We start from the raw sequence: 22523 nt of genomic DNA, 5'->3' as shown, positions 1-22523 counted from the left end.
CATAGGTATTTATATGGTACACATATGTTTTTATACAAGTAGGATTATAATATACCTACTGTTCTGAACCTTGTTTTTTCATGTATGTTGAAAAGCGTTACGTTAGACAGACTCATGCTGCACTTAGTAAATGGATATTTAGCTTGCTTTCAGTTTAAAAATTTTTTTCCAAATAATGCAGCATTGTCCATCCTTGGACACATGTCAGGGAGTATGCACATAGGATAAATTTGGCAAAGTGGAATTAATTTTAATAGCTATTGCCAAGATGCCCTCCCCCCAAAAGTTGTATCTATTTAATTCTACCAACAGTGTTCCTCTGTTTAATGTTTAACTTTTTTTCCCCCTGTATGTGTCTCATTAGTTATTCCCATCAGAATAGCTGCCCTCGATTCATTGGTGCAGAGTGAACTACCCACAGACAGTTTCTTTACTCTGTTTATTGAAGAACAGGAGGGACATAAATATGTTTTGCCTACATATAAAGTTAATGGCCTGTGGTAAAGAATGTAGACTTTTAAGCAGCCTTCCATGTCGTTTGGCTTGGGAAACACTGGGTTAGTGTGCTAGACACCTGGCATGGGTTGGGAGGAAAAAGGTGGGCTTTCTTGGGCAGTGCCCGCCAAGTTTGATGACGGCCTCTGCCTTTCCCTCTTGTTCAGTGCATACATCACTAAGTCTGTGCCCATCTGTTTCCCCTCTGCTGGGGAGGGACTGGAGCCTGGGGGATGGGAATGTGCTTTCCCCTCCTGGAGTCTTGATTATTTATCCCATTTGGACTTCTGGGTGCAGCTGGAGCATCCCTCGTGTCCTGGATCACCCCATCGTAAACTTCAGTCACCTCTTCCTCCCTCCTCCATACTCTCAAGTCTTCTGGGTGAAAGTCTTGCTCTTTTGCCCAGTGATCAAGGACCCATTGCTGGGCCAGAGGCAAAAGAGTGCTTGGCATAGTGAGGAAACTTTAAATACCAGAGGTTCTAAGAAACAGAGCCTTCAGTAGTGAAAGATTGGCCAACAATAACAAAAAAAATGTTTCTGCAGAAGCTGGGTGCTGTTGCTCTGGTTCTAGCAACTTGCTCCATTCTCAGTCATATGAACTCTGATGCCATCTTGTTCCCTGCCCCTCTCTCTATTCCCTGGCAGATACCCCCACCCACTCTGGGAACTCCACTGACTTCTGTTCATAGTTGTGCAGTTCATTCATTACACTGCTTCTGTGTTTACCTTTACCACTGGATTGGAAGCTATTGAAATTCTTAATAATAGCAACAACAACAATAATAGCAATAGCAATGATGTAGTGCTCCCTCTGTGCCAGCAACTCTTTTCTTTACACTTATTAACTCATTTAGACTTCATACATCCCTTATGGTATCTTGGTATCCCCATCTGTGGCAAGTTTTTGAACATTCTATGGTGACCCTTTCAATTTTGATCTCTCTTCCTCCACTAATCCAGAAGGATTTGGGGGAAAAAATCTACTTATAATTGGTTTACAACATGTCAGTTCCTTAGCAAAAATATTCATATAATAAGAACAGATTATACAGAATAATAGCAAGACTGTTTTCTTCTTTAGCCTGACATCAAGAATACTTATTTTCCTTCTATACCATTAGTTTAAATTTGAACCCTCTATTTCCATCCACTAGAGAATATCTGTGCATTTTTCTTTTAAAAATGATTCTGTAAGCATTAATACTTTTAAAAGATGACCTGTGATTTTCCAACTATTTTAATTCTACAGCCCTTTCTGATGAGCAGATGAACATGAGCAGACATTTCTACGTTCAAATTTTTGCTCCACCTCTGCAACCTTGGGCGAACTCCCTTATCTTTTGAAGCCTCAGTTTTCTCATTGGTAGAATTAGGATCATACTTCTTTTATGGCATCATCATCAGAATTCAATAATATAATATACATAAGGAGGAGTTAAGCACAGAGTCTAGCACAGAGTGGTCAACAAATGTTTGTACCAGGGACAGAAGTAGCACAGAGGGAGTGATATTTCTGTAGGAAGGTTGTGGGGAAAGCTTGCAAGAGGATGTGACAACTAAGTTGAGTTTTGAAGAATGGCATTTTTTTGGGTAGCCGAGGTGGGAAAGAACGTAATTGGTAGGGGAAAGAACACGTGTAAAGGCATTGAGAATGGAAACCACAGTGTTTTGGGAGAAACTACAATTAGCAAAGTTTGGTCAGATTATGAAGTTTGGGGGGAGGGGGACAGGTGAGGTGGGAGCGGTAAGAAGGAAGATTCTAGAGGAAGGAAACAGCCAGATTTTGAAGTGTTTTGCATGACAAGCTGAAGAGCTTGGATTCAACATTGGGAACAGGAGTCAGTAAAAAGTTTTAAGAAGAAAGATGTGATCTGATTTGCATTTTAGAAAAATCACTTTTGGCAGGTGTGTGAATGACAGATTAGAATGGTGTGATGGTGAAGACCTGGAAACCATTTAGGAGGCAGTAGTCCAGGTGAGAGATAATGAGGACTGAGCAAGGGGAAGGGGTAGAGAGGCTGGATGAAATCAAGGTACTTGGGAGGTAAGATGAAAAGGAAGGGGAAGGAAGGAACTTGCTGAGATTTGTACCCAAGGCTGCCTGGCTTTTTAGCCTCATTCCATTATGCCACAGGTATTGGTGACTGAGTGTAGGAGACTGGAGTGGATAACGATGCCATTAAGCAAGACAGAGAAATGGAAGGAAGCTCAGATTCCAGGGAAGGGGGAGGTCAGTTTGTAGTGTGGGAAGGAAGAGACAGAGAAAGGGTAGTGAATTTAACTTGGCCCTTGTTGAGTAGATGTGTGTGTGCCATTCATGTCAAGAAGAACAGAAGACAGGCAAACACATGGATCTAAGGTTTGGGGTAGAGGATAGGGTTGGAGACATAGATTTGGGAGTCTTTAGAATAACTATGAAGTTAGGGTAATGTCTGAGATGTGGAAGTCTCGCCAAAGATCTCGGCCGACTTAATAACTATCAAAATATCACTCCTTTGGCCTTCAGCTATATCATGTAAAAGTATTCAGATTAGGCCGTATAAAAGTGTATTCGTTTATTCAATCCTTTATTCAAAGCGGGGCCTGCCATTTCATACCCTTCACAATAGGTGGCGCTCACGCCTGGCAGGGAGAAAGCTGCAGCACAGGGTGGGCTCGGGGGCGATGGGCCGGTGCGCCGAGGTGGCGACGCTCTAGCCCAGAGCCGGGTATTCGGTGGCTTGGCCGGGTCTTCCCTGAAGACCGGTCAGGCGAAGCTCCAGCCGCAGGGAGCGCATGCGCAACCAGGTCCCCCAAACATGGAGTCTTGTATCCCAGGTCTTACCTGAATGAGGTAGGAGACAGGCGGGAAGGAGTGGCCCTCTACCCTCACCCTCCCAGCCCACCCGATGAGTGGGTATGTGGCTAGTGTGCGTGGACCACACCAATCCTGGGGGCCAAACCTTGAGTAATAGTGGCCCAGGAGGCCGCGAGGACAGGCTGGGGCGTGCGGGGCTGCGCTGGGTTGGTGGGTGAACGCACGAGGTGTGCGCGCCACTCGAGGGCCACGCGAGCTAGGTCCTCGGTCAACATCTCCCAGAACCTCGGGGCGGAGAATACAAAGTCCCCTAACCCTCGCCCGAGGTTTGACTCCCCTTCCCACATTGAATCACTCAGTCGGCTAGACCAGCCCTCCAGGGAAACGGGTCTCGAGTTCCCGGGAGGCTGTGCCTTCCCGCTCTGGGACATCCTTGGTGGTTGGGAAGGTCGCAGCCACTCGGGCCTGGGCGAGTGTCGCGGGCGAGAGGGGTGGGGGGCGCGGCCACACGGCGCCGGCCCGGGGTGGTTTTCGCTCGGAGTCGCGGCCAGTGCGGGGCTGCGCCCAGCAAGTGCGTAGCAACGGGATTCGGGACAAAGCTCTGCTGTAGTGGCGAGGGTGGGGGCACTGGAGGGCACGGTGGGGGAGGACAGCTGAAGGTGTGAGGTGTTGGTAGAAATCGAGGAGAAGCGAAACACCTGCTTCTGGTTGACTCATCCAGGCTGGAGGGATAATTTAATGTGGAAAGTAGTTGAAAAAAAGAAAGGAGAGTGGGTTGTGGGCTGTAGCCCTTTCTTACCCAGGCAGCTAGGAAATTGCTTGTCAGTCTGAAAGAAAGCTGTTTTCCTTAGAGGACTGTGGTGAACATCAGATGAGATACTACACATGAAAGGGTAAAGAGCTATAAAAATGTAAGATATGATTTTATTTCGAATCCTTCAACCTATTTATCTCTGTGAGTGTGTAAGATGTACACCAGGTGTGGAACAGCAGAACAGTACCAGACGTGGGATTATGGGATATGCCCAGTAATGGACTGGGTTTGTAAAGATACTTTAGAGGTACCCAGCAATACTGTTATCTCTGGAAACAGCTAGCTGTCTGTGAAGTTTATCTTATCTGGTTAATGGGTTATTCAGCTCCCTTGCTTCTCTCCTCTCCCACATTTCTTTTGAACTCTTTTTTCAGCCAAAGACTTTTACCCAAAAATGAGCTTGAAGAGGAAGACACCAGTTGCTTTGGGGATATATGGGCTAAATTGATAGAGAGGGAGGTTGATGTGATTGTATGGATAATTTCTTCAGTTTTTCTTGCCCTCAGCATGGAACAGCATGTTGTACAAAGAGCTCTGGGCTGAGGGACAACCAGGGAAGATCTTGTTGTGGATTTGACCCTTCAGTGGAGGGGTCACCCTGGCCAAGTTTTAATACCTCTTTGAGCTTTAGTTTTTATCACATGGGAAAAGACCTTTAAGGTCATTCCTGCATTCATCCGACTCCTAGTGAACGCCAACTTGTCATGTTTCAAAATGGCTGAGCTACCCAGTCTCTCTAGACACCCCCGACTGTTAGAAAATTCTTTATGTTGAATCGACATCTGTTTCTCTACAATTTGCACTCATTGGAGCCGTACAGAATAAAATGTCTAATGCTGCTTCCACAAATATTTGAGGACTGCTAACACATTTCCTTCTTCCACTCACTCCACAAGGCTTCTTTTCTTCCGACTAAACATGCCCGGTTATTTTAAACAGGGAGGCAGTGTGGGGTAGTGGAAAGAACGCCAGCTTTGGAGCCAGACACATCTGCGTTCAGTTCCCAGCCCCATCACATACTAACAGTGCTCTGAGCTGCTGTATCTTTCTCTGAAAAATGTAGATGAAAATACTCATCTAGCTGAGTTATTATGAGAATTAGGGATAAATTGGGTGAAGATTTATGCTGTAGTAGGAGCTTAAAATATGAGAGCTGTTACACCTTCAGTGACAGAACTGGCAAAGCATTTGAGTCGATCTTCTCTGAACAAATTTCTGTTCATGTGTCTCTTAATATCTGCTCTGTGGAATAAAATACATTCTGTGAAGTCCAACTAGCAGAACAGAGCAGGATTAGCTTTTTCTGGGTGCTTCTTTAATTATATCTACAGTCTACAGTGGCTCTTTTGGAGCCATATCACATTGACTCACTGTCGGCTAAAATCCTGAGTCTCTTTATGTGCTGCTGTTCAACCAGGTTTCCCCCATCTTGAACTTCTTTAGTTAATTTGAATCGATAATTACGGCGCTTGAAAGTGGCAGTCCCACTTCTGTCCTGTCTTCTCTGTAAATATCCTTGTGTTTGTCATATTACGGGCCTGAGACTGGGGTTCGAAAAATAAGATAGTTGAACCCGTGGTACCAGCCCTGCTGATCTCACACCGCTGTTGCACATCGATGAGCTGATAAATGCGAAGCTTTCTACCCTCATCTTTGCGTAAATCTGAGGCCTTATTATGTGGGACTGTGTGAGAATTGGAATGTGACAGGAATGTATGATAAGCTACGGCTTGAGGGAATGCTGCTGCATGTGCTGTTGGTCAAGGGTGGTGTTTGTATCCAAGAACTGAAAGGGTGCGCTGAGTGCCAGCCAGAAGCAGGCTTTGGATTTATGTTCGGTTACATGTTTTCTCAGGCGCTCCAATGGTTTTTATACTTTGGGCCAGATTCTCCCCTGGTGGAGGAAGCTTCTCTCTGTAAGTCAGGCACAGTTAGAAAACCCATTAACTGTTTGGCTCCTGGGGCATTCTCGCTAGCATTTTCTCCGGGCTTTAGCCAGGCCGATCTCACTCATAGTATCCACTACGTTTTTGCCTCTGTGCTGGAAGGTTCTTCCAAATAGGAACGCTTCCTTCGCCTAAACGAGTTTCGGGTTTGAAGTTCTTCTCCACCTCGATCCCGCCTTCTCCAAGGAGGTTTTTCCTAGCACTCTGTCCAGGAGGGTTTTTCCTGAGTGTTGATTTAGGATTCCCATTGTCTTCAAGAGCTTCCCTTGATCCCTCCGCCTCCCGGCCCTCCCCCCAGGGGTCTTCCCTCCTGTCTGCCCACTTGTTCCATGTGGGTGGACATATTCCCGGGCTTTCAGAATAAGATCCTTTGTGAGCACTCAGTCCATTAAATACAAAATCGCCTTCATCTTGGAGGTTGGTGATTCTGGCCTGGTGAGAATGAAAGTGCGGAATTGTTCGTAGGACTCAGGTTCCACTGATAATAAATATGGAAAAAAATATAATGCCGAGTTTGTTATTAATAGTTAAAATAGGAAAGTCTTTATTCTGTTGAAAGGACCGATTTAAATTTTGTTAAGTAATTAATTCAGCCCTTAAAAGATGGTGGTTAGTAAAGAGAGGTAATCCTCCCCTTGTTAAGGGAAGTAATTTAAATTTCGTTAAGTAACCAATTAAGGCCATAAAGGGTTTAAATCCATCGGTGGCTTCTCTTTTTTCCTTAGGACAAATTGCAAACTCCTTAGGATGAAATACTCTTTCTAGCCTAATCTTTTCCCTGTCAGCGCCCCAACCCAAAGGACTTGCAGTTTTCCCCAAAGGTTGTGCGGTCCTGGGTCTCCAGTGCTTCGCGAATGCGGTCCCCTCTGGTTGGAATGCTCTTTGTCTCTGGTAAATGTCTATTCATCATTCAAGACAACCCTCCCCCCCCCTTAATTACTTCCTCCCCTGTGCGCCCTCAAATTCTTGTACTTATTCATGCAGTATTTATTAGGGGCCTGCTTTGTGGCCAGCGCCGAGGCGGGCTCTGGGGATACAAAAGGTGAATAATGCTTGGGCTCAGCCTTTGAGGGGCTTGCATGTTGGGGGGGGGAACCTGTCACAAAATGCTGCAAGAAAATTAAAGGGGAAATTTAAGCAGCGACAGTTCTTGGGTGGTATCCCCACCGGATGGTCAGCATCTTGCTGTGGAGCCAGGGGCTGTTTCTCCTTCGTCTTTGCATCCCTGCCCCTTAGGGCGCAAGAGGTGCTAAATAAACATTGGTTTCATGACCCTCTGAATCGAGACTAGTAGAAGCGTACCCTGGACCGCGCCACACATTTTGGTGACACGCTTATAAATGGTGGTTTCTTCTATGTCTGGTTGGTGGCCCTCAGCTCCCTGACGCGCTGAGGTGCCCGGTGGGCTCGCCCAGCCCGGCGTTTTGCCCAGATGTCCAGACTCCTGCTTGCCCGCGCTGGAGGAGCGGAGTAGCGGGGTGGCCCCTGCGGGCGCCAGCGGAAGAGAGGCCTGCAGCGCCCCCGCTGGAGGGAGCCGGCCCTGCTCGGGCTGCCTGGCTCGCCCGCCGCAGCCTGCACGTTCGTCAGAATTTCAATTTACAGCCAGAAGACGAGCACAGACACTGTAATTCTCTATACTTTTTAAAGGCGTAATAGATGCTTTTTAAAGGATTATAGATGAAGGGAAAAAAATCCTTCCCTCTTTTCTGTACCACTGGGGCCCTCACATTGTGATTCAATCTTACATAAGTAAAGGGAGCTCTAGTCTCATAATCGTGCCATTTGTTCTTTCTGGCGCGGGACGGGCCAGTGCTGGGAGCGGGTGCCGCGGGAGGGCTGCGGCCGGGCTCTGGCTTGCCCGCCACGTTGCGCTGCCGCAGGGGAAAGGGGCCCGCGCTGCGGCAGCCGAGCGAGAAAGCCCAGACTTCCCGCAAGTTTGGCCCTTTTTGCTCCAGAGCGGCTGCCCCCATGAATCACTGATTCGTTGGGCGGTAGGTCCAGTCGAGCTTGTCGCTTCCTAGCCCTTGGCTGTGCCCTTGGTGGGTACCCGTAGTTAAGGACCTAGGTGTCTGGGCGCTGGCCGACCGCTGCTTTGGCCTGGCCACTCGCGCAGTTCAGAGCCCCTGTTGGCGTGGGTGCCACAGCGGCAGCCTTGGGTCCACCGTATTTGAGGTTGAGCGTCCACCTCTGGGGCTGGGGGGCCTATGGGTGGTCTAAGGGGAGTGTTGGGGTCTCAGGGGTCTGTGGTCTTTTCCTGAGGCATTAATTGCCAGATGAGGATTTTTGCCGCAGAACTTGAGGCTAGAGTTGGGGGCCGTCAGCTAGCAGTGGGGTGATGGGAGGGGTCAACACCCCTGAAGGTGCCCCCGCAGGAGCTTTTGTGGGAGGGGGCGCCTCACCCTCGCAGCAGAGCGGGGCTGCAGGGAGGGGCGGTGTCTGCAGCAGGAGGGGCACTGCAGCGCAGTGGGCGGGTCAGGGGCGGGGCCCGGGTGGGCTCTAAAAGTCGGTGCCCGCTCGCTCGGCGCTGCGGCGGCCACCAGCGCATCCCGGCGCCTCTCGGCGGGCGGCGCCTCCTCTGCGGCAACCGCGCCTCGCTCATTGCCGCAGCGCACGCCCCGATAGCTGCTCGCGGCTTGCCGCGGCCGCGCAGCCCTCGCGAGCTGTGGGTTGCGCCCAGCTGCCGGCCGACCCTGCGCGGCTGCGGGTGCTGCGGCGCGCCCTTTGCTCCCGGCGGGTGTGCAGGCGGCATGGGATAAGACGCCACCATGGTGCGCCGAGATCGCCTCCGCAGGTGGGTGCCGCGGCACGCGCAGGGTGTGTGTGTGTGTGCGTGTGGCTGGTTGGATTGGAGCCGCTGTCCCCAAATTGGATGCGGGCTAGCGGGTGGGACTTGGTCCGAACTGGGGCTACCAGACCATGACTCCTGCAGTGGAGGGAAAATCTCCTGGGATCGGGGAGCGTGCATATCTGTCCTCTGAGCCCGCTCTACCTACCTACTTGGGAGGGGATGTGTCGCCTGCAGACAGTAGAATGTTCGGAACGCCTGATCTCCCTGGTTTAGGATTTCTAGACTTCGATTTAGAAATTGCTCTCCTGTGATTAAGAGTTTCTAGACCCTGGCGTCGCCCTGCGTATTTTAGCATTTCTAGACCCCAGCATTGCCCTGAGTGACTTGGGAGTTTTAGACCCTGGTATTGCTGTGATGTAATTTAGAATTTTTAGATCTCGGCATCGCCCTGGCGCGATTGAGGATTTCTGGACTCCGATTTTTATACACTGGTATTACTCTGATGTAATTTAGGATTTCTAGACCGTGGCATCGCCCTGATGTGATTGAGGATTTTTAGACCCTGCGTCGCGCTGGCGCGATTGAAGATTTTTAGATCCTCGGCATTGCCTTGGCGTGATTTAGGATTTTTAGACCTTCGCACCACCTTGGTACGATTTAGCGTTCCTAGACCTGGGGTTTTCTTTGACGCGATTTAGGATTTGTAGACTCCGGGCATCGCCTTGGCTCGATTTAGTGTTTCTAGACCCGGGTTTCACCTTGGCATGATTTAGGAGATCGCCGATATCATCCTGACGCGATTTAAGGTTTCTAGATCCCGGCATCGCCTTGGTGCGGTTTAGAATTTCGAGACCCCGGGTTGCAGTGGTGTGATTTAGGATTTCAAGACCTGGGTATTACCCTGCCGCGATTTAGGATTTGAAGACCCTGGTGTCGCTGTGGCGTGAGTTAACCGCATAGGTGTGACTAGAACTTAACAGTGTCTTACCACCGAGGCGTAAGTATTTTTTGACATTTTAGTAATGAGCACCCAAGTGAGAATGATTTGACCAAACTGCCATAATGTTACACACAAATTGTTGGCAGTGATTTACAAAGTAGTTCATGGCCTCACTGCAATGCTGTAAAGTATGCAGATTTGAGTGTATTTTTTCCTATTTACAAGATGAAGAAATTGAGGCTCTGAAAGGTTCATTAATTTCCGGGAGGTTTGCTGAATTTATACTCTTGACTCAGGGCTCATCAAATAATGGACATTTTGGTCAAAAAATGTTTAATCCATTTTGCCTACTAAGTGCCTGATTGCTTCCCTACTAAAAGCCCTAAAATGTTGTCAGGGACATTTTTTATTGAGGTAATTGAGACGGAAGGCGACTTCCTGAGGGGTTGCCTCTGCTCTCCTCGAGTAAAAGGGAAGGACGGTGTGAAGTGTGGGGAGAGGAGGGTATCCAGAAGCGGAGTGTATTCCTCTCCCACCCCCCCACCCCGGGAGGAGTGTGTTCCTCTCCCACCCCCGACCCTGGGAGCGCGGGAGCCTCCTGCTGCTCGCTCCCCTATTATCCCCTCCCAGGCTCTCTGCTGAGTCATTGCAGATATTCGGCTGGAACGGGAATGAATGAGATAAGAAGTATGGGGGAGATAAGGAGTGATGAAATATGCAGGTGAAAAGGTATGAGCTGAAGTACAGGACAGATAGCGCTGGTAAACGATAATTTAAACTTAATACTTTTTTGTCATCTCATCTTTCAAGAAGATATTGGGATGTAGCCTGCTACAATTGTAGGGTGAATATTGTGATATAATGATCACTTTCGGGGCACTTTAAAAATAATTTCTTAATATTACCTTGAAAGGTAGAACCAAATCACTAGGTCTGTTTTGTGGGTAGGTACTTTGGAGGGGGAAAAAAAAAGAAAACAGACTGCTCTAGTGATGCCTAAAAAATAGGCAAAGGAACTGAGTTTTTCTAAATGACGTGAAACCACAGGTTTACTTTTGTTCTTTTTTTAAACTCTGAAATAAATAAATATTTCGTGAGCTGGATTAGCTTGTTAGGGATCTTGGCCAGATTACAGGTAATATGGTAGAGGGTGTGTGTACAGACACAAAGGCATTTCCACTGGGACTTTAACCATTAATTCCCCTTATTTGTAGTTCTGTGTTCTGGACAGCCCTTATTTTAGTTTTAGAAGGTATTTCCATTCCGGCTATTTGAGAGAAACTTCCATTCTATTGGTAATTCTTTCCCTGGTGACCATCAGGAGTCACAGAGAATTGTTTCTAATTCCTGTTTAGCACTTGTCATTGTAAATAAATTGATGTGGAACTTTGACGTCCTGGGCATGGGAAGGTTGGGTGTGTGTATTAGTGCTCTCCTCCCCCAACAAAATCAATTCCCAGATGCTCTGCCCTTTTTTGGGGGAGGGGGGTGGGAGGAAGGGGAGTCGTAAGAAATTAAATAAATGAGAGCTTCAAGAGTCTGCTAAGAAAAGCAGAAATATAATCTTCTGCCCTGACCTCTTGAGAGATTAGATATTCAGGGTCATGACAAAGCTGCTTATGTTGGAATATACGGTGCACCTGCAGTCTTACTCTCATAGACTTTTTACCCTGAGCAGTTTCTCAGCTCAAATCCAGTACCAAACGAGGCTTCACTGGAGTCAGAGGGTTGATAAATATTGAAAAATCAAGAGCAGCTCTCTGCTTAAGGACATATGGTGTTACTGCATCTTTGTTTTTTTAAACATTAATATAAAAAATACACATATATGTAAAACATTTTACTGGTGGGGGGGCAGTGGGTAGGTGGTAGAGCTTTTAGAGTAAATATGGAGGAAATTTGCACTCTCCCCCACCCCTCCAAGCCTTGATAAAAGCTAAAGAAAAGATGCACAAAACTTATCATCCTTTTACTTTACATAAAACCTCTACAGCAGGTCTTTTGAAGAGCACAAGGGGAGGGGCTGTGGGGTTAAAGCTGGGGGAAGTTGAGGGGGAAGATTACATATTAAAATAATGTTTTTTTCCCTTAAAATTAGAATGGTGGGCAAATGTGGTGACTGCCATAGCAGGCAGAGTGCATTTATGTTCTCCTTGGTGAGGCTTCTGCCATGGTTGACATGGAGGACAAGGTAGTCACCATGTGATACAGAAATTCCCTACCTGTGTTACCAGCCAGGGGCTTGTAGAAGTGTGTGCAGGGTCACGCAGCTGCTTACCCTGGTGTCTGATTTTCCTACAGGATGAGGGAGTGGTGGGTCCAGGTGGGGCTGCTGGCTGTACCCCTGCTTGCAGCCTATCTGCACATCCCGCCCCCCCAGCTTTCCCCTGCTCTTCACTCATGGAAGTCGTCAGGCAAATTTTTTACCTACAAGGGACTGCGCATCTTCTACCAAGGTAAGAACAGGACTCTTGGAACCCTCTGCATGTAAAGGTCCTGTGGGTCCCACTGAGGTACTTATTTTGTGCCCGTTGGTCTCCGTTGCCCCTCGGTGATGGAGGGGAAACCCCCTTTTCCTGTAGGCGCTTGAAGGAATGGATAATCCCCCTCCTTAACCTGATGCAATAAAACTCAAAGAAAACTGCTGGGAGGGAAACGGTGGTGGAATTGAGATTCCAGTCTCCATGGACTGACTTGTTCATGTTATTTTTCTTTGTAGCCTGATTTGTACTGATAGATAGTACTGGTTTGCTCTTTTGAGCGCCCCTAGTGTCAGGTGGTAGAAACAGTATTCACAGATGGAGCTGCCACTGGTTCTGTTCCCCGCATCCCTGACGTCATTGTATTGTTTTCTATAAAGATTATTTGTTATATGCATAACTAAATGTGATTTGTCTTACACCTCTATATAAATTAATTTGGTACTAGTTATTGTTATGTCTGCTGCTTATCAAGTAATTACCGTATGCTAGGCATTGAATTACGTTTTCAACCTTCATTATTTCATTTAATCTTTACAACCATATTTGGAGGTCGGTGCTGTTCACCTCATTTTATAGGTAAAGAAACTGAGAAACGAGATTGGAAAAGATTTCTTTTGAGCGGGGGTCAAGAGCAATAACGAAAAATGTTTGTCATAAACCGTTTTTCATTATTGCTCCTGACCTCCTCTCATTTGCTGTATTCGATTAAGTAAGTATATAATTTTCTTTATGTTGGTCATTTAGGTTTCCAGTTTTTCAATGTTTTAAATAGTTAATTTTGAGGGAAAATCTTCATATATGTGTTTTTTTCCTTATTTTTTTCAGTCTGTACTACTTGTAAATGGAATGATTTTATTTGCATGGATTGTATTTTTGCATGTATTCTCAAGAATAAGACTCCTAGGCTAAAGTATATAATATTTTTAATTGCTTGTAAATTAATTTTTGTAAACTTCATTAAGAAATTCTCATGCTACTGGCAGTATATGAATGTATCAGTTTTAATCTAGTACTATTAGCAAGGCTATTTACTGTTTAAATATTTGGTTAATTTAAAAGATTTTTGTGCATTAAACAAATGTTCCCATGTCTATATTGATTAACCTTTTTTAATAGTTGTTAGAATTTTGCAATAATTGAGCATTACCCTTTTAATACTAGATTGAGTTGCCTCTTTGAGAAGTAAAAGTATTGGACAAATGGCATAAACTGAGGTGCTCACCAGGTTAAGGAAAAGTTCATTTATTTTAGAAAATTTTTGTGAGTGATAAGGTACAAAGAATTTATAGTTTGTAAATTATGAATATATCCTTGTAACTATGAAACTTTTTACTGTAGAAAAAGATGTTAATTACATGTTAATTACATGTTACTACAGAATAAAGAGAGAAATGGGGAAGTACTTAAAAAAAATGTAGGTGAAAGTAAGCAGACTGCCTTCAAGTATTTTTATATAAACTGCTACTTACAATTTTTTTTTCATTGAAGTATAGTTGACTTACAATATTAGTTTCAGGTGTACAAAATAGAGATTTGATATTTTTATAGATTATACTCCATTTAAAGTTATTATAAAATACTGGCCGTATTTACAACTTTTAAATATACAGAATAAAAGAAAATAATCAAATGCCTATTCTTACCTAAAGCAGTAAGTTTGCATTTTAAAAAGAAATATGTTATTTAAATTTCATTAATTTGTTCAAGGTTTCTTGTCCTTTATACTAGATTACTTGAATTTTAATATCTCCAAAGTTATTTTTATAGGGAGTCGGCCTAACAGATCTCTCTCCTTCTTCCCAGACTCTGTGGGTGTGGTTGGAAGTCCAGAGATAGTCGTGCTTTTACATGGTTTTCCAACATCCAGCTATGATTGGTACAAGGTAATGAAATCAGACTTTTAGGTCCAACTATGCCTTTAAAAATCTAAAAATCAAGGATTTTGTTGTCAGCACTGGAAGGCTGTTGCATTTTTGAATTGCTTAATAAAATAGGATTAAATGTAGAACTGTTTCTCATTTACTGAAAGGAAGTTAAAGTCTTTGGCAATCTGGGAGGGATCATTGCCAAGTTAAAAATGCTAGAGTTCCTCCGTCAATGCAGATTAATTATTAGAAATAAAGCACTTTCCAAGAGGATCATCTGTGGGCCTGTGGTTTCATGAGATTTCCCCTTTATCAAAGTCTGTTTGTTAAGCTGAGATAGGGATGAAACTCCTTTGCTGCTGTAGGTTGGAGAAGAGGAGGAGCAGGAGTGGAAGGACCGAACCATTCCTTTCTTTCTTGTAGATTTGGGAAGGTCTAACCCTGAGATTTCATCGAGTGATTGCCCTTGATTTCCTAGGCTTTGGCTTCAGTGACAAACCGGTAAGCTGCATCTAGATAGGACAGTGTTGGGGGTGGGAGTGGGTAAGGACGGAGGGTCAGGCTGGCAGACAGATCTGCACACCCCTCCTCCCCCCGACTTCACCCTCTGTACCTGGGCTGTTCTTTCCCTAGAGGCCGCATCACTACTCCATATTCGAGCAGGCCAGCATCGTGGAGGCGCTTTTGCGGCATCTGGGGCTCCAGAACCGCAGGATCAACTTGTTGTCTCATGACTATGGGGATATCGTGGCTCAGGAGTTGCTCTACAGGTCAGTGAAGCCATGACTTCTGTATGATTCACACGTTTCACTCACTGATGATGGGGGTGGTGCATTGTTCTGGGTTCTTCCTGGCCCTGTTCCCTCTTCAGAATCGTCTTCAGCCTCTGCATTGGCGTATGTCCGCTCAGTGAGCCGTGTGTTTCCCTCTTGTCTCTTAGGTTCAAGCAGAATCGATCTGGTCGACTTACCATCAAGAGCCTCTGTCTGTCAAATGGAGGTAATTGCCTTGGAGGTGGGGGAAGAATGAGGTGTAGCCTGGAAGGGCCACGTTCAGATATGGCAGTGACATCTAAGTGGATATAAATCCGATGGTACTGCAAACGGACACAGTTAAACGAGGGGATCTCTGCCTCTTCTGTGCCGTGAACTGCTTTGGTGGTCTGATGAAATTTACTGACCCTTTCTCAGAATAATGTTTTTAAATATAGAAAATAAAATGAATAACTTATTTATTGACATAAGTTAATAAAAAGCTGTGTGATAATAAGATGTGCTTCTTTTTAAATGTGTTTAACGTATTTTACAGCAAGATCGTGTGGTGGGTCTGGCAACAACTGTGATTAGAAGTAGTGAGGAGCATGTGCTCTTTTGCCATCTCTGTAGCAACTGCAGTGGGCGAGGCAGACAGTTGAAAGGAAGCCACAGGTGCTTCTAAATGCTACTGTGCTTTGTTTCATAAACTCTTTAATTCACAGCAGTGCCAAGTTTCAGTTAGAAATTAGTGAACCCTTGATGAGACCTTTTGGAGATGTTCGTTTTCACCTGCCATTGAGCCTGGCTTGTCAGTCCATGGATATTCAAGTGTCCCCTGAATACCTTAAGGGCAGACGGGAGAGGGGTCTGTTTGTCCCTCCATTGGTAATGCTCATGGCTTTCTCCCATGGACTCTGGGGGAAAAAATGGTAAATGAAGAACTCTAGCTTTTTTTAAGGACCTACACTTCCTGAAAAGTCTCTGGTTTCCTTTGTAGCCCGAATCGTTAGTGACAGTCTGTACTCTGAGGAATGGGAGGAAATGCTAAGGGGGGGTCAGAGTCTAGTCATTGGCAGTGTGGATGACCATGCACATGTTTTCCCCTTTCTTTACAGTGGGGAAAGGAATCGCAGGGGGACAGAATTTGACCTGTTAGACACAGAATTCCCTGGAGGAGTAATACATTTTACTAATAAACAGCACTAAGTTTTTATTTGTAATTCTGTTTTTGGGAGTAAAAGCCCCTAAGATGACAGTGAATAGGGTGGATAGTCTCTGATGATGGACCTGTGTTTGGCCTAAAACTGTTAGTAAATGACTAACTTAATTCTCTTCTCCTGCAGGTATATTTCCTGAGACTCACCGTCCTCTCCTTCTCCAAAAGGTTGGTTCTTCCACTGACTAGATCTTTAGTTTTTAGGATTTATATTGACATAAATAATACTAGAACGTTTATAAGGGCCATACCTGCTGTCATGGGCTGTAGTTAAAAACATTTCTTCATGAATTTATGTTAATGAAGTTAGTTTTTTCCTTCTTATGCAAATAAAGCAGTGGAAGTGGCCCCTAGATGAATAAAGCCTTATTTCTGAGAATAAGAGATCAACATGTATTTGGAGAAATACCGCTATCTAAAGATTTGTGTCATTAGCATGTTTGAACAAATGGGGATCCTAGTCTAAAGTTGAATATATCCGTTAAAAGTCTTTGGGACTTTAGTATTGGGACTTAGTGACGTGCAGAAATGTAATCTTAAAGGGAATCGGAAATACATTTGTCTTCCAAGAGAAAAGAATTCGGGTAGGCAAAACAAAAAACTGAAAGCCAGTGATCAAACCTTTGAGTAGAAGATGTGGCTACACTTCTTTTTTACTTCTAGTATAAAACCTTTTCTCCGGGCTGGTTGTCTTCTTTCTCTGGAGTCTTGATTTTTACTTTTACACCTACAGCTTCTCAAAGATGGAGGCATGCTGTCACCCATCCTCACGCGGCTGATGAATTTCTTCGTGTTCTCTAGAGGGTAAGTCATTGTCAGAGACTGATTCACTTCAGCCTGGGAACAATGTGCTGAAATGTCACTGCCATTAAAATTCTGGGCCAAATCTTAAGAGTTTGATATTGAAAGCAAAGGTGCTGACCACTTGCCAGGCCAGTAGTAGAAGGAATCCATAAATCGGTTGGACAAGGGTCAGACAGACACGACCTGAGGTTCCAATTGTACTTGACATACTGATTTCTTCTCACACTTATCTTTCTGCTTTTTTGGACTCATTCAGTCTCACCCCAGTCTTTGGGCCATACACCCGACCCTCTGAGAGTGAGCTGTGGGACATGTGGGCAGGGATACGCAACAATGACGGCAACTTGGTTATCGACAGGTAAGAAATAACCCTCTGCTTTGGTTTCCAGAGAGGCTTTTTTGGAAGTGGGGAATGATGTGGGACTGCTTGTTCTTGCTGGCTCTCTCCCTCTCCTAAGAAGATTGGTGATGACCTATGAGGCAAACCAAAAATTCATGCTCTGTACTTTCTAAGAAGAAAGAAACTGAGAATGGAGTGAGCTCTGAGCCGAAGCCGTTTGGCACAAAAAGTCTGAATAAACAGCTGCAAATTCTAATGCTAATTCAGTTTGTAACTGGCTGATTGACTCTGGTAAATCCGTCTTTGGACCTTTCGTCAACAGTAAATGCTTCAGAACATCTAATCACAATCGTGAAAGGTGTCTAATGCCTCTCAAAGTACAAATCGCTTCCTTTTTCATGTCTTTTCTGTAGCAACAGGGACTGAGAAGGGCAGTTGTACAAATAATTCCCATGTGTTGGTTCAAACAAGCATCTAGCCGCTTTCACAGAGGGGCCTAGAGATGTGTATCCTTAACTACTTGAGATAAGGCCCTGTCTTTTTGCCAGCTGGGTCAGTGTTGCTTCCAGTGTTTTAACTGAGGGCTTTGATGGGAATTGGGAGGTGGCGGGAGCCATTCCTCCCTCCCACCCCTAACTCCCACGGGATCCTTAAGGATTCATTTCAATACAAAAAAATTGAGAAACAAACAAAACATTCTTTTAAAATTCCCTTATGTTTCCCAAAAGGTAAATACCATTTCTAAGAGGTGATAATTGAAATTCACGAAAATAACTGTCCTGGAGTTGCCAGGCAGAATGATTAGAATACATGAATTTGAGTTCTACAATGTAGCTATGACATCTGACACTGTAGGAAGAGGAATCCTCCTCCGTTTTATCTGTAGTCAGATGAAATGCAGAAAATGAAGCCTTGTGCTCATGAGCTTCTCCACTGAGAATTTTACAAGTGGATATCAGTTTAGAGATCATGTAGTTCAGTCCTCTGATTTTAAAGATGAGGAAACTGAGGTGAAAGACATGTGTTTGTGTTACTAACAACTTTTGATCACAGTGCTAGTTAGTAGTGGAGTCAAAATTGGACTTTAGGCCCAGACTTTAGACACATATAATCCAGAGTAACTTCCAGCCTTCCCAGATCTCATTCCCTGTTTAATAAACACAAAGAACCATTAATTCGTACACTGATAGGAGGCATGGTCACTGCCATGGCCACATGGTGGTTTACTCCAGAGGTTTACAGAAATAAGTAAATTAAGTGGGCCATCCCGGGAATGCCAGGTTGCTTCCGGATTAAGAAAACATAGGGCCTTGTGGTTCGTGTCAGGCCTCTGCATCCCTATAAACAAACAATAGACGTTTCTTGTTCTACTCCTGCTGACTTTCGTGTCCTACAGTCTGTTGCAGTACATCAATCAGAGGAAGAAGTTTAGACGACGCTGGGTGGGAGCTCTGGCCTCTGTAACTATTCCCAGTGAGTATTTCTATATTACCTCTTGATAGGAAAACTGAGGGATGATGGGGTTAAGATAATTGCCAGACTTAGCAAGTAAAGATACAAGATACCCCAGCTAAATTTGAATTTCAAATAAACAACAAATACATATTTAGGATAAGTATGTGCTGTGTAATATTTGAGACATACTAAAAAAGAAAATCATTATTTATCTGAAATTCAAATGTAACTGGCCATCCTTTATCTGGCAACCCTATTCCCAACATCTGGAACACCAGTGACCTGCATGGTCGAGTGAAGTATATGAAACATGGAGCGCCTATTGCAGAGAGAGCTGGTGTCTCTGTCAAGAGTGGGAGTTAGACTGGTTTCTGTGCTGTGTGTTGTCAGCGGCTGCCATGTTCAGTACTGAACTGCTGGGAAGGCTGGCTGTTGAGATTACTAATCAAGAGGCTATAGGTGGTCTCTGCTCACTTGTCTCTTCATTCTTAACGGGTTTAAAAAGAAATTCATTGTACTACGTCACACACAACGTAATTAGCATTCACGATATTATTGGTTGATTTCAAACGTCAAGGGTAATTATAACTGAAGAGAGAGATTTCAAGAATGAAAGTATTCTGGATTTATAGAAAGAGAATGTTGGAACTGGGGCTTATTCCTTTTGGTCCAGGGCACAGAAGAGATGGAGGAGGGGCTGAATGGCTGTTTATGGAAGAAAAAGTGCCAAGTGGACTAATTTTAAGGCTTGTTCTCAGAACCTACTTACTGAAAGAAGCTAGGCTTTCTATTATTACTCAATTATTGCCAAATTAAAGAAAATCTATTTTTTGCAGGGATAGTTAATTTTAGGGTAGGAGCGGGAGAATAGATGTGCGCTGTTAACAATTCATTCTTCTTCCCCTTCCTAGTTCATTTTATCTATGGGCCATTGGATCCGGTGAATCCCTATCCGGAGTTTTTGGAGCTGTACAGGTGAGTCTCCCCCAGGGGTCTTTGTTTTGTTAGTACCTCAGCCTGCCGGTAGTGAACAGGACTGCCTGTCGAGGGCTGTTGCTCTAGTCTCCTCCGAACTCACTGGCTGTTCATCCAGGAAACACGTAATAAAAGGATGAGTTGGGGAATCTTACTCTTACATAATGTAAAGATCAAGAAACTAAGTTATACATTCTCTTGGTTTATAGAGTCTGTTTTCACTATCATGGTCACTACATATTCAGAGATGTACAGGTAAGAAAAAGCTATCATGTGAACCAAGGAATGGAAGTGGATGTATTTTAAGAAATGTTTGCTTAAGTCTGATTGTAAAGCCAACTTGTTGGTTTCTGCTGGGGAGACTGAGCTGTGGAAAAGTGCCTTCTTATTGGTTGTTACTCTCTTTTGGTACTTACTCGGAAGGTGTCGGAATATGAGACCTTGACTATGTCACATAAAAACGTTCCATACCTTCACATGGCCTAGTAGAAACAACCCAGTAATAAACAGCTTGCATTTAATTTTAAACAAAATACCTTCTCTCACCTCAGGTTAAGCAAGGTCTTTTGTTATTTTTACTTGGACAGTGAGTTGTTAAGTGGTCTACTTGTTTGATGCCTCATGCTTCTCTAAGGAGCTGGAAGTCATCCTGCTTTGACATGTGTTGCATAAGTGTTATATTTTCAAGTTGTTGTCTGTTGGAATACGAGCATTTAAAAACTAGTCCGTATACGTCGTAAATGGAATTGGCGGGTTTATCTGCCTAAGATACAATTCCAAAGTAGAAGGTGAATAAGCTCTTTGTGGTTCCTTCCAGTGTGGTATGTCCGCAGGGCATTTACTAGGGCTGCCCACTGGCTTACATCCCTCCCCCTCCCTCCAGCCTCAAGTTTACCTACGTGCTGTTCTCTTCCACTAGGAAAACGCTGCCGCGGTCCACAGTGTCGATTCTGGATGACCACATTAGCCACTATCCACAGCTAGAGGATCCCATGGGCTTCTTGAATGCATATATGGGCTTCATCAACTCCTTCTGAGCTGGAAAGAGTAGCTTCCCTGTATTACCTCCCCCATTCCCTTACCTGTTGTGTACTCCACTTAGGAAGAAATGCCCAAAAGAGGTCCTGGCCACCAGACACTATTCTCTCACAAAAGTCCACCTGACTCACACTGGTGAACAGCAGGTAGTAAAAAGCCAGCAGAAGCTCTAAGGGTGACCTAATAGTCCACTTTCTGCTCCTTTGACATCTGATCAAGTGTATGGACCTGCCCTTGTCTTTGTGGTATTAGGTAATTCTGATGAACACCACTACTCACTTTTGTAGAAAGACAGACAGACAGACGTGCTTTTGCATAAGTCTTTGAAATGCTTCTGTGGACTTTTCTGAAATATTCAGAAATGCTAATTTCTGGCCCAACCTGATTGGAATTATATTTAGTGTAAGAATGAGAAGAAGGTGTGTCCTTAACCTCTCCTTGAATGGCTTTAAGGGCAAATGGTTTTTTAAGTTCTCTAAGCGGCATGCCTTCAAGTGAGAGTGAGTCTCCCTTGTCATAACTTTGGGTTTAGTTTCAGCAGCTGCTTCTAATTGTAGACATTTTGTTAGATCGTAGTTTAAGTAATGCAGTATTCTAAGTATACCTTAAGACTATGATTTACCTACATGTATTATATATACATTTTTATAAGGATACTAAACCAGCAGACATTTACTCTGGCAGAGCAGTTTAACCTTATTAAACATGTTTAGTTTCTGAATAAATTGAACTAAATCCAAACTATTTACAGAATTTCCTAAAATCACAGGACGTTAAGGACCAACAGCATCTGTGCCAGAGATTTACTGTTATTTGCTGCTAGGACTGGTCTTTCCAGCTAATGACAGTCGGACTCTTCATACCTCAGTGCTTAGAAATGTCCCTCCTGAGCTAGAGTGGAGGGGAGGGGATCGTTGTCCAGTCCAAGTTACCAGGCTGAATGTATACTGATTGCTTAACTTCTCGTTGGTTGTCCCAGAGAGGGTTCCTCATGTAGCTCAGCCATTCCTGTACTTTACACACAGGAAAGTTCCAGAAATTTTAAGAACAAATTCTGAAAGGCCTATGAGCAAATGGTGCTGAATACTTTTTTTTAAAGCCACAATTTCATTGTCTTAGTTAAAAACAGGATTATTAAGTAATTATTTAAAATTTTTTTTATTAGCAACTTCAAGTATAACAACTGAATCTGGAATAAGTGTTTATTTTCCATTAATAAAAATGAATTTTGACAAAAGTGGACTCTGGCTCCCCCTCCCCTACCACCCCTCTGGGATAAAAGCTTTCCAACATTGCCAGGAGCTTTCAGATACACGTTAAATTAAAGAATATAATGAAGTTAAGCAGCTGGGGTATAGGATAGTATCTGATTTTCAAGATCACCCAAAGCTGTTATTATCACACCAAAGCTGACTGAGTGTAATAAAAAGGAAAAGGAACAACAACAGAGAGACGTGCATAAGGACAGACATTTCCTTGATCTGCTGGCTCAGGGCCAAACATTTAACTTGCTTCTCCAAAGTCATTAGTTTTTAGAAGTATGATTCTGGGAAATTCATGCCACTGGCCTGAAAGCCCACTGTGTCCCCGACATCCGCTTCATCTTGCCCAGTAAAAACTTATCCAACAGAAGCCAAGATAACATCTACAGGTGTCCCCTCTTTGCTTCTGACAGTCACCTGCATGGTCACTCCATCTGCTAAGGCCAGCCTGGACCTCACCAACAGGTCACAGCCACCTCTGTATATACCTGAGAGAAAAAAAGTGAGGAAAACCATGTTAATTCAAAAACACTCTGAATAATGAAAT

At 44.3% G+C, this 22523-nt stretch overlaps 2 protein-coding genes across 7 annotated transcripts in view; one reads left to right on the top strand and one right to left on the bottom strand.

Annotated features, from left to right (window-relative positions):
• The first annotated feature begins 3247 nt into the window (after positions 1-3247).
• On the top strand, positions 3248-21951 carry MEST (mesoderm specific transcript). 6 transcript variants are annotated; one of them, XM_072964475.1, is made up of 13 exons: positions 8590-8846; positions 12085-12239; positions 14070-14149; positions 14555-14632; positions 14765-14901; positions 15072-15130; positions 16230-16270; positions 16836-16906; positions 17163-17264; positions 18643-18719; positions 19613-19676; positions 19886-19931; positions 20596-21951. In XM_072964475.1, exons 1-13 carry the CDS (start codon positions 8821-8823, stop codon positions 20632-20634), a joined length of 975 nt encoding a protein of 324 aa, XP_072820576.1. In that variant the 5' UTR covers positions 8590-8820; the 3' UTR covers positions 20635-21951. The 6 variants fall into 6 exon arrangements, with proteins under 6 accessions (XP_031530115.1, XP_072820573.1, XP_072820572.1 ...); XM_031674255.2 differs by lacking the exons at positions 8590-8846; positions 19886-19931 and adding an exon at positions 3248-3331; XM_072964472.1 differs by lacking the exons at positions 8590-8846; positions 19886-19931 and adding an exon at positions 3558-3621.
• COPG2 (COPI coat complex subunit gamma 2) overlaps positions 21903-22523 on the bottom strand; it is a 243733-nt gene continuing 243112 nt past the window's right edge. The window contains exon 24 of the mRNA XM_072964470.1: positions 21903-22464. Within this exon, the coding sequence (XP_072820571.1) occupies positions 22334-22464 (131 nt within the window). The 3' untranslated portion in view covers positions 21903-22333. The remainder of the gene's footprint in view (positions 22465-22523) is intronic.

Source organism: Vicugna pacos, chromosome 7 (assembly GCF_048564905.1).
Source record: "Vicugna pacos chromosome 7, VicPac4, whole genome shotgun sequence".
Taxonomy (NCBI): Eukaryota; Metazoa; Chordata; class Mammalia; order Artiodactyla; family Camelidae; genus Vicugna; species Vicugna pacos.
Note: the sequence above shows the minus strand (reverse complement) of the source record. Positions and strands in the feature narration are given on the sequence as shown.